At 42.3% G+C, this 11,491-nt stretch overlaps 1 protein-coding gene across 1 annotated transcript; it reads left to right on the top strand.

The window, feature by feature from the left end:
• Positions 1 to 7,724: 7,724 nt before the first annotated feature.
• Positions 7,725 to 9,425, top strand: gsx1 (GS homeobox 1). The gene is made up of 2 exons (XM_040183129.2): positions 7,725 to 8,434; positions 8,552 to 9,425. The coding sequence occupies exons 1-2, from the start codon at positions 8,065 to 8,067 to the stop codon at positions 8,902 to 8,904; spliced, it is 723 nt and encodes a 240-aa protein (XP_040039063.1). The 5' UTR covers positions 7,725 to 8,064; the 3' UTR covers positions 8,905 to 9,425.
• The last annotated feature ends 2,066 nt before the right edge of the window (positions 9,426 to 11,491 follow it).

An 11,491-nucleotide genomic window follows, 5' to 3' on the forward strand; every position in this document is an offset into this window, starting at 1 on the left:
TGAGCCATATATTCCCCGTTTAGTCAAAAGCGGTGAGCGAGAAGGAGTAAAAAGCCGCCACAGAGGTCATCTGGATGGAGGGAGAAGGGGGGGAAGTGAAATGAGACAACTGAAAAGTGTGGGGAAAAAAATCCAACAAAAGCTGACTGCAAATGCACAATGGATGCAAAAGAAATTTGAGAAGAAAAGTTATGAAAATCATACAGGGTGTCGATGCTTATACCCTGAATTTGTTATTTTGCTGAAAGTAAAGATAAAAAAAATCCAACCTTTGAAGTGTGGTTACGATTTAACAGTTCTAAATTGTAGCTTTTACCACCAACCAACCAAATAAACAGAAGCTACAGAAAAAAGAAAAAGTATCCTCAGATTCCTCTGCATCCTATATTGATGGCGAGTGACGATAGTTTGGTTTTTAAATGTTAGAACAGTTTGACGTTCCAAACATTTGTGTCCTAAGAAAAAGACAAGAATCCCAAAACAACAGAGATCTTTGAAAAGAGACTAATGTGAGATGAATGGAAAGGAAATGGGCCAAACCACAGGAGGTCATTAATGAGAAAGCCGTAAACTTTAAGGAATCACAGTGGTCTTTGAGTGGGCTTCCTTTAAGAGTTTTCCCTTCAGCTCATCCTCATGCTGTTGTTTAGAGGAACACACTGAGAACGAAGTAATGATGAGCTGCTGAGCTGAAAATTGGTAAGTAATGGTAACATGAGTGTTTTTTGGAGTGTTTACCCCCCTCCTCCCTCCAGCTCTCACTCTCTGACCTCCCTTACCCCCCTTGGTGGTTTCCCATGGCCTCCAATTGATTCAATTAAGTGAACACACACATACCATATGTTTAAAGATGGTTTTCTCCACCAAGCCCAATACAGCTTGGCGAGTACGTCAATTCAGAATACCAGACAATGATACTTTAAAAAGTTTAAGTCAGAAGATGAAATAGTGGGTAATGTACCAGCATTTAGCTTTTTTTCATTTAGTTAATCTGCTCTCTCGACCTTGATTTTCAAATTAAACCCACTGGAGACCTCAGTGCATCCAAAATGAGAGTAAAAAGACCATGAATGAAGGGGAAAGTGAATGATGGGATGCAAGAAGGGAGGATCAGAGAAGTAAAGCGGTGAAAGGGAGGGAGGAGCAGCGAGTCACCGTCCCAAGTTGTTCTGCGTCGTAACTCTGCTTTGTTTTCCCGACTATAAAGTCTCCTGCGTGTTGGCCAACAGCATAAAATCCGGCATTGAGAAACGAGGCAAACGTTGAACATTGCGAGAGACGCTTTGCATTCTTTCGCTTTTGTACGTGTGGGACCGTCGATGAAAGAGCAACAGACACCAAATGGGGAACAAAGGGGGCAGTGTGGACGGAGGCACTATCGCTGACATCCCCAGCACTTTGAACAACTTGTCAGCGCAGACACTGAAGCAACTGCATTCTGTCACATTTGTGTACAAACCCCTTGAAAGGGCTGGCTGACCTGCCCATATCCCTTTATTGGGGTTCAAATGGCAAGAGGCATTCATTGTGTCTGGGAGAGTTCATTAAATTCATTGGTTTGACCTGCTATTTCTTGGCCAAAAGTCGGCTGATTTGGAAAAATGTGAGGCAGCCATACGTAATAGCCTACTGACCTCTGCAGGGTAACAAACCCTTTTGAAGAGCATTTCAAGGCTTTTATATGAATGGGGTCAAAGGGGAAGTTTGAGACATATCTATGGCAGAACCAATGGATTTACATCAAAAGGGAATTTGAAATCATCCAAAGATACTTAGACCTCTAATGGCTCTGTGAGTTTTTCGGACGATATTTTTGGGCAAAACCCAATTTCTAATTGTTTTTCATTAATGAGCAAAGTGTGAGGATTGATGAGTCTCACATGTCAGAAGACGCCGTTGGAGCTTTCAGTGGTGAACAAATGCTTTGTGTCTCAGTTTGACTGACATTGGATGGCAAACGGCGTTGCTTTGTGCCATTTGTTTTATCTTGAAGTTGAAAAAGTTCATGGAAGACCATCGTCAACCATTTTGGTTCCCAGAAAATCTTCACATTTAGATGTAAATGGGCTCATTAGAGAGGCCAGACTGCCAGGTTCTGCCCACAGCAAACAAAATGCAAAATACAAAATCATTATAAACTTTTCTCTTTTTCTGGATTACAATCATGTACAAATTCTCCAAAAATATTAACAAAATGAATACAGAATTCTCCAGTCAAGGTCAAAAAACTGAAGTTTTTCTTTTCACTTTGCATCAGAAGATAGAGAAACCTATGCCCTACCAAAATGTTTACATCAAATAATAGGCACAACATATTTTTATTAAATATATAATGTTCTTCTCTTTGTAAACAATATCACTATCAATAGGGTTTTTGTTTTTCCATGACTTTTTTCCCCCATGATCCCTTTCTCTGTCTACCGACTGCCTGATTCCATGTGAATGAAACATTAGTCTTCTCGGTATTACCAAATGCCTGCCAATCTAAATTCTGACTGTCGTTAAGACCAAAAAAATCCCAGTCGAAATTAAGAATAGAACAAATCCTGCAGATTTGGATAGCGAATGTGTTTTTAGAACGGAACCATTTGGGGTTTTAGTGGTGACCTCGAAATTGGTTTGGAGAAAGAGCACCGGCCAGAATCCTCTGAACCACGTAACTGCATGACGCACATCTGCATGATAGCTCCCAACATTTAGTCCATTTGCTTCCTTGACAACTAATAATGGTGAAAAAAACAAAACAATAAGCTTGCAAAAAAGAAAACAAAACAGAACTAAACTCGAGGTTTGTTGGGTCTTGAAAAGAGCGAAACCATCCAACCATCCGAGAGTATAGTCATGTTCAACATCACTGATTGGGTCTCCATCAACAATGTGTCTCTTTGTTAGATCGCTGATTGATTCTGTGTATTAGTTATTCATTAACTGTGTCAGGTCATTCAGTCAGTGTGACCAGCCGTGAAGAGGACGCAGCGAGCAACAGCACTCAGCCTGAAGTCAAACACATCCGTCCCAGTCATAGATTTTTATAAGTTGTTTTCATTTGAAACACTAAGTATAATGACACAAAATGTCATGTTGCACCCTGGGGGGACTCATCATAAAAACATTGACAAAAGGTGAGTTTTTTTTATGTTGTAAAGTAGCTTGGGATGTTTTCTTAAACACGATCGATTGATTTTATAGTGTTTTCTTCTGTTCCTGCTTTGTATTTTGTGCCTGTTAAGCACTTTGGTCGTGAGCGGTTGTTTTCACATTTCCTGCACAAATAGAGTTAGGGTAGTATGTAGGATTCCTTCAATTACCCCACTTGAAAATAAACTGACTCAGTCATTAAAACCAGTAAAAATACTGAGAAAAACAGTTTCAAGTTCAAAGCCACTGGTTTCTCTGAAGCTGTTTTCCTCAGCGTGTTCTCTGATGACATAAAATCCAAGCTGGTGTCCGATGAAAACATTTTGGTTAAAATGTATAAAAAAATATGCCTCTTAAAACCAGATAAAACTCTATTGATCACATCTTCAAGCAGCAAACTACGCTGACCGTAAAGCGGATGCAACAGACCAAATATCATGATACCCAAATTAAAATAACTGATTTGCCTTTGAGATTTGAGATAATTCACACAACTTAACCAAATAGATACCACAAGGTTGGTTGTATTTAGACATTTCAATGCATAAAGCTTACATAATATATTTGTATCACAATAATTGGTAAGATGTTCTAACTTCTCCAACGCTGCTGATTACAGGAGTGACTTTTTGTAAACACTCTGATCCTCCTTCGCTGTTGGATTAGTAGCCGTCTAGTTGGACCTCCATGACCGAGGTTGCTAGGAGATTTTTACGAAGCTCCTCAATGAACCGCAGCTCAGACTTTTTTCAGCGCGACGTTTGGTGCATCATTTGTCATATTCACACATGTGGAGACGTGTCAGTGTGCCGCGTGGCCTCTCGCTTTTCAGTGGTGTATCCGGGTGTATATTCATGATTTAACATTTGCAGCTAAATAAATCCCACATTTGAAAGCTTACAGGTGGATAAATAAATGCAAAAACAAATGAGGCTGTGCACAAAGAGGCACAGCTGTGTGGATGTTTCACTATAACCTGTAAGATATATTGCCATTTTGCCGGCAGAGCATGTTTGCTTTGAATGTGATATTTGACACTTGTTGAGGAACCAAGGGGGACTCAGTGCCTCAAATGTGTTGTCAGAAATTTAAAAAGTAGAGCATTGATGATCGTTTTTGCCTGGATGGACTCCAGCGGCCAAACATGTTACATTTGCAGCAGTGAAATTGTGATCGTATCAAAGTTCAGGTAGAAATCTGTGCCTTCAAACGATGTTTGTCAAATATTGTGAAGGATGAGTAGAACACGGTACAAATCCCTCTTCAGGCTCATATTTGGGCTGCTTCTTCTACTGAAGAAGGGACATATGGAAGAGAGGTTCATCTCAGCAAACCTTTTTGAGGAAATAAAAAACACATTTTCAAACACAATTCTTACATTAACTAGAACACAAAAAAAAATACAAATTTGAGTCTAATGTTGACTTGCTGGATGTTTTTCATAACCTATGTGAATGTTATACGCTATTTGATCTGTTTAATTGTGAGGCAATGCTGAATAAAAGTCCATTATTTGGAAATAGTCGCTAGAATATCATCATCCTAAAACAATTTCTGACACGGTTTGAGTTTATAAATGTTGACACTGCTCAGCATGATAAAACCCATTCTGTTGAGCTGGTTACTTATTCCTTACAACTGCAAATTAACAAACCTAAAGCAGTTAGTTCAAGTCCATGTTCACCTGTTGAGCCTTAAATCTGACACATCACGACACCTCAAATGACTGCATCTCTTTGTCGGGCCGCCTCTCTCTTTAGGATTCATTAGTCCCAATGGACTCCATGCGGCCTCAACGTATTGCACCATTCAGCTGGTACTTATGTGTCATCTGTTATCTATTGCGCTGGTGTTTCTGGGAAGCATATGAATGATAATCAGGCCTTTGTGCGTCCATAGAGGTGCAGCAGGATCCGCGGTCTGTGATGTTGCCTCAGGGGGAGATTAAGAGGGGCAGCCGGCCCTCTGTGTCACGTCGACAGTCACAGCGCCCATCCGCGGCTGGGCCAAACCCCACTGGGACCTTAAATCCTGTTACACTGTCAGCTAAAACCATCATTTGTATTAGAGATGTGTGGGTGTTTAAGTGTGTGTACATATTAAGTGCGGGGGGATAGTGTCTTAAACTATGAATTATTCATACCAAAAAGAAAAGGAGATATTGACTACATCTCCATAAACAGTCTGCTCTCTTTATGTCATCAGGCACGAGATCTTTGGGTATAATTGCATAAAAGCCCCTGAAAATGTGCTTCTCCAACGGCACAACAGGCACTGGTCAGTGTTATCATCGGAGGGATGAACTTGAGTGATGGCAATTGTTCCAACTTAATATCTTATAAATAATTTACTATTTCAGGGACGGTGCTCCCCCCCCGATCTAACATGAACGTTAAGAAGCTTTACCAACCCACAGCTGTATGCTAGTTACTGAACGCACGGAGCTCACTGCTTTGTGGGGAAAAGATGGATGTGATGATGCATCGATATTACCATAAGTGACTATAAATGTATATATCTTTTTTAGCTCGGGACCAGAGCAAAAAGAAAAACTGTAATAGAGTCGAAATAATGCGAGTGGGCTATTTCCCCTCGATTATTTATCTCAGTAACAAGTGATTATGGAGAATGAGATTCTTTGCACTTCTGGCCCGCGCCTCCAGAGGGAGGTCAAAACTATTTGTCAGTCTCCAGTTGGGATTGCAAATTAGGATGAGCCTCCCTGCGTGACGACCCATGAAACCTCTATTCCTATCCACGGGGTGACTGCTGTACATAATTTGAAAATTAGGGCCTTTGATAACATCTTTATGTTAAGCAATGCATCAAGCTGCCGCCACATGCAGACTATCTGCCGGAGTGAGAAGGAAAAAAACAGGATTTGAGGCACGATGCTTTTTAAATCTGAGGTGTTTAGCCCCGCGGGCTGAAAAAAAAAATACACATTTTTTCTATTTAATTTTGTGCTTGAGCCCATAATCTGGCACGTTCTGAGCGAGAGTAATGGCCCTTTTAAGGTAAACCGAAAACATGTCATTAACTTGTTACCTCATTAACAATCGTAATAAAAAGCGATAGATTTGTATTTACGGATTCGATGGAATGCGACGGGATTGACAGACAAGTTAATGGATAATCCCTGGCAGGACATGAAAGGGTTGACTAATAGAAAAAATGAAACTGGCTCCCGCCAGTACAACATATTTTGCCTCGTTAAAGGGTTTAAACTGCTCCTAATTTGTACTTTAATGGCGCAGCCTAATTACAGGTCCAGTCTTTAATGGCAGATTAGCGGTGTGAAGCTGAGCACATTAGGCCTCTTTAATGAGGAGAAAACAGATAGCATCACACCCTCGTGTGGTGGATGTTTTAGAGCTCAAGAGCCAACACGACAGACGCGGCAATTTGTGGAAAATACGCCTAAAAAGCAGAGAACAAATCGACCCACAGAGTTGACAGAACCAGACGACTAAAGGCGAGCCTCTTCTCAGAGAAAACCAACAATAAAGCAGCAAGTTCGCGAGGAAATAACTGAAATGTATTTGACATTACGCATCACTGCGCCGAGGCATTGCGGCGTTCTCTCTCTTTGTGTCCCCGAGCTCATATTTTAATTTAAGATATCAACAAACTGTTTACCAAAAAGGGAAAGGAATGGCATTCCACTATTTACTCACACATTACGGGTCCCGCCCCTTTGAAGGTCTTGTTCGGGGAGCCTTAAAGTGAAAGAAAATGTTTTCCTATTACTTAATTCAATCAGTGCGCGAGGCGGGGGCTTCACGCGCCGCGCACTGGGCTCCTCTATGACAGAGTCGCCTTTGTTGCGTCTATCCGCCGCTGTCACACACTTTAATTCGACTCTCTTTCTCTCTCATTGAAACCCCTCCACAATGACATTCAATAAGGGCCGCGGAGTGAAAACCTGGTTATTTTTACATATTCTTTCCCTCGACTCGGCAGGGGCCCGAGCAAAGGAATTAATCACTGCTCCTTAACAGCACTGCCTTCGGGCGATGACTTGTCCCTTCTTTTTTTGTGCCCAGAAATGACACATTAACCTTAAAATGGATATGCATAAACTTTACATTCAGCTGTTGCGTTTATGTTTGCGCACAACACTCACGGTTAAGCCACACAAGTGCAAAATACCTGTTCGCGTAATTAACCGCTAAAAACTTACACTAAATCAGCAGGAGCATCGTTGGCGTTTATTCAGACAAATAAATAACGCGGAGAAACGTAGACATACAGGAGTGCAAATACAGCTGATAACAAATACCCTCTAATGACCTCATCAGGCACAGTAATCCTCTTAAATAAACGATGGGAATGAGTCGGTAACGTCCCTACTGTTAACAACAATGTACATTAGCAGTTGTTAAATATGTCTGGACGTCTCTCCTTGCCCTGGTTATACAGACATAATTAAGACTATATACGTACCTAATAGGCCGCTCAATGTCTAAGACAAAACTTGAATACATACACCGGCTTTTCCAAATGTGACGGGGACGTTTTCTAAACTGTGCTCCATGATAAAATGAGGGTGATGATAAAAGGGAGAATGGGCAGTGCCGCCTCTCGCGGCGTGGGTGGGGCTGACAAGAATAGACTACATTATGCCGTTCATTTAGTTAACAAGTGAAATAATGGGGAAGCGTGCAGTGGGAATGCCAAGAGAAAGGCACAAAACCCTATTGAGAGCTCTTGGCCGCTTACGGCGTAACCGTCACATGGCCGCAACCGAGTCCGCGCGCGCGGCTATTTAAGCAGCCGCGCTGCGCCTTCAGCACCACTTCGCTGTCCACCGCCCCGAGGAGAGCACCGCCGACACCACCGCGCGCGCCAGCTTCAGCTTCAGCCACCCCCCCTACCGCCGCGTCTGCAGCAGCAGCAGCAACAACAACGACGACGTTCGCCAACATGCCGAGGTCTTTTCTCGTGGATTCCTTGATTTTAAGGGAGGCCAACGAGAAGGGCAGCGAGAACAACCCGCCGCTGTTCCCGTACGCCGTGCACTCGCCGCACCACCCGCACGGGCTGCCGGGCTCCTGCCACTCCAGGAAAGCCGGGCTGCTGTGCTTCTGCCCGCTGTGCATGACCGCGTCGCAGCTCCACCCGTCTCCGCCGACGCTGCCGCTCCTCAAGGCGTCCTTTTCGCCCTTCGGCTCGCAGTACTGCCACTCGGCCCTGTCGAGGCAGCACTCCTCGGCCAACCTCGGCCACGCACCGGGGATATACCAAGCGGCGTACTCCGTCCCGGACCCGCGACAGTTCCACTGCATCTCCATCGGTGAGTGAAGGGCTCGTGTGTTATTTTATTGCGCGGGCAAAGCCACGTAACAAAGTGTTGCCGTAACATGAACCGTGGGCTGACCGTCTCGCTTTATTGTGTTTGTTTTTCTTACAGAAAACAGCAACAGCAAACTTCAGAGCAGCAAGCGCATGCGCACAGCCTTCACCAGCACGCAACTTTTGGAGCTGGAGCGAGAGTTCACGTCCAACATGTACCTGTCCAGGCTGAGGCGCATCGAGATCGCCACGTACCTGAACTTGTCCGAGAAACAGGTGAAGATCTGGTTTCAGAACCGCAGGGTGAAGCACAAAAAGGAGGGCAAGAGCAGCGGGCAAAGGACTGGATCACACAACTGCAAATGCTCTTCCCTGTCAACCGCGAGATGCTCGGAGGAAGAGGACGACGACATTCCCATATCCCCCTCCTCGTCCGATAAGGAGGACGTGGACCTGTCCGTCTCCCCCTGAACTCTCCTGCTTATTCCCCGACAAAACATTTTGGTCCTCATGATTTTTGAATACAGCCAAAAAAAACCTAAAAAAAACAGACTGTGCCACTTGTTGTTCAGTCGTTTGTACATAGAAAGAGAATATTTAATCAGGGATTTGCTCTGAATTATTGTATAGCTGTATACATGTTGTACGTTTTGTATGTAGTTTTTTTCTGAAAACGGTCCATTTGTTGTTGCCAATGCGATAGGCTTATTTGTAAAGAAGAACCCACAAAAACAATAGCAACATTGTTTATTAGTATTTTTTTTGGGGGGGGGGGGGGGGGGGGGGGGGGGGTATTTTGTATACATGATGACTACTGGTTAGATTCATTCTGTGGATGGAACGGTGACGTCAAATATCAAAAGCTGGAGAAAGATCCCCTCAATGTCACATTACTGAAACGACTCAGTAAATTATATCTTCACTGTAATTGTAAAAATATTTATTTATTTAAAAATGTTGATACTTAAATAAAAATATTTCTGAGCGGAAAACTATGTTGTGGTGTGAGTTAAATAGTTTGGTCTTTGCGCACCACTGAGTGCGCGCGGTGGTAACCTCGTGTTGATATCGGCATTACATTCAAGATGCAGACGATGCTGTTAAAAGATAAACAATCTCAAATACTGTCTGATAGTTTTGGTTCTAAATGGTAACATTAATTACACCTTTTTTTTACACCACATGTAATCTCATGCAGTTGCTTAGACGCAACACTATTTCATTGCCATTTTTAAATATATATATATATATATATATATATATATATATATATATATATATATATATATATATATATATATTAATCCTCTCTCACATGGGGGCACAGTCACTGTGCGTGAAGTGTATTTTGTGCATGAGAAGACGTACAAGGGTGATGGACAAGGTCCACAATGTTTTCTAAGAGAGCTAAAAAAGGAGTTGGGGAGGACAAAGGCGTTCCCAGCTTGCACTCCAGACCAGCAAAACGCACTCGTGTGTCCAGAAGGAGCGCATTAGGCAACATGAGCTGAACGAGTGAATCAAATGCTCAATAATCTTTATCACCAAGAGCTGGTAAAGACGTTGTTATGGGGTCCTTTATTATATGCTTTCCCTGGGGGACACTCAACGCAAATATATCTGCCTGGCCCCGAGAGCTTCTTTCAGGTTTATTCCCAGCTGAAATGATCTGTGTCGTGTGACTGAGTTAATAATGGTGGCGGGTGCATCAGGAGTGTGCATATCTTAAGATATCGATCTAACATGAAAACAAATGAGGAAGAGAAGCAGTTTGGTGTCCATGACCCATATTGTTCTTACGCACCAGTATGGTCCATTTTATTCTCTTTTAAATGAGCTCCAGGTTTATTTTTGACTGCACGTAAGCCTCTTTGGCTCAGCCAACATTGTTTAAAACACAAACAGACAGAATTATTCATTTCTATATAATGTCATTTTTATGACAAATAATAAAATCCAGTAAATGAATAATAATATGCCAAGTAAAATAATAGGGATGGATCCTCAAACATAAATTCGCCTTCATAAGTCTTGAAGGCGAATACTTCTGTTGTTTATTTTGGTAAAACCGGTCTAAATACAGTGTTCATTTATTTAAATGTAAGTACAAAAATATGCCATCTAGTCACTAAAACCTCTCCATAAGGACAAAGCCAGGAGTTGTTTACAGCTTTCTTCACGTATTTTACGCACCACTACAGCTGCTCTGGAACTGAAGCTTCGGTTCTCAAAATGATATGTTTTATGTTGAAAAGTATTTAATGTGTATTTGCTTTACTTGCTAAATTGCTTTGGACTTTTTTAAAGGTAATAAAAACTCTTAAATTGCGTGCAGCACATTATCTGCACCAGTGGGTCTTTTTGGATGTGAATTTTCCCGAGTAAACTTTGAATTAATTGTTCACTTAACCATTTTAACAAAACTCAAATATTTGCATTTGTTAAGATATGGGATTAGACTATTTTGTTAATTGCACCATAGAGCCCCATTTTGCTCACATCGTCCTCGGCAAAGCGCCCTTTATCCATTCAATAGCCCGGGGGTATGCGCCCTGGGGGAGCTTATACGCTCGGTGCTCCAAATGCTCAATTTATTTATTCTTAATTTTGTGCCGATCAATTCATTGTAGCAAAAAGGACCACGGTGTCTTTTAAAAAAGAAGAAAAGGGAATTGTGGACGTAACCTTGACGGAGCTGAGGAGAGGGCTCCCCTGACGCTGGAGAGCCGCTTGAGTCAACAGGCGCCCATCTAGCAGACTCGCCCTTGTCTTTATTCCGGCTAATTTTTTATTTACGGCTTTTCTTTGACATGTCTCTTATCTATCAGATTAAAAGAACAGCTTGTAACAAATCAGTCTGCACGATTTACAACAGCATTAAAAGGGGACAAAGGGAGCAGGCAGTCAGTACCTGAGAGTCTGGTAGACGGCGCGGCGCTGCAGCTGATTCGATGGTTTGAAAATACGCACGAAACAAAATACTTGAATCCTGAAAAAGAGCCTTTGTACGTTTCTTTAGAAATCAAGCAATTCTGCATGACAAAGGACAATTAATAAG

The sequence above is a fragment of the Gasterosteus aculeatus genome, chromosome 7 (genome assembly GCF_964276395.1).
Source record: "Gasterosteus aculeatus chromosome 7, fGasAcu3.hap1.1, whole genome shotgun sequence".
NCBI classification, from domain to species: Eukaryota; Metazoa; Chordata; class Actinopteri; order Perciformes; family Gasterosteidae; genus Gasterosteus; species Gasterosteus aculeatus.

Coding starts and splice junctions, on each gene's coding strand:
- gsx1 (XM_040183129.2), top strand. CDS start 8,065: ATGCCGAGGTCTTTTCTCGTGGATTCCTTGATTTTAAGGGAGGCCAAC. Junction 8,435..8,551: donor GTTCCACTGCATCTCCATCG/GTGAGTGAAGGG, acceptor TTTTTCTTACAG/AAAACAGCAACAGCAAACTT.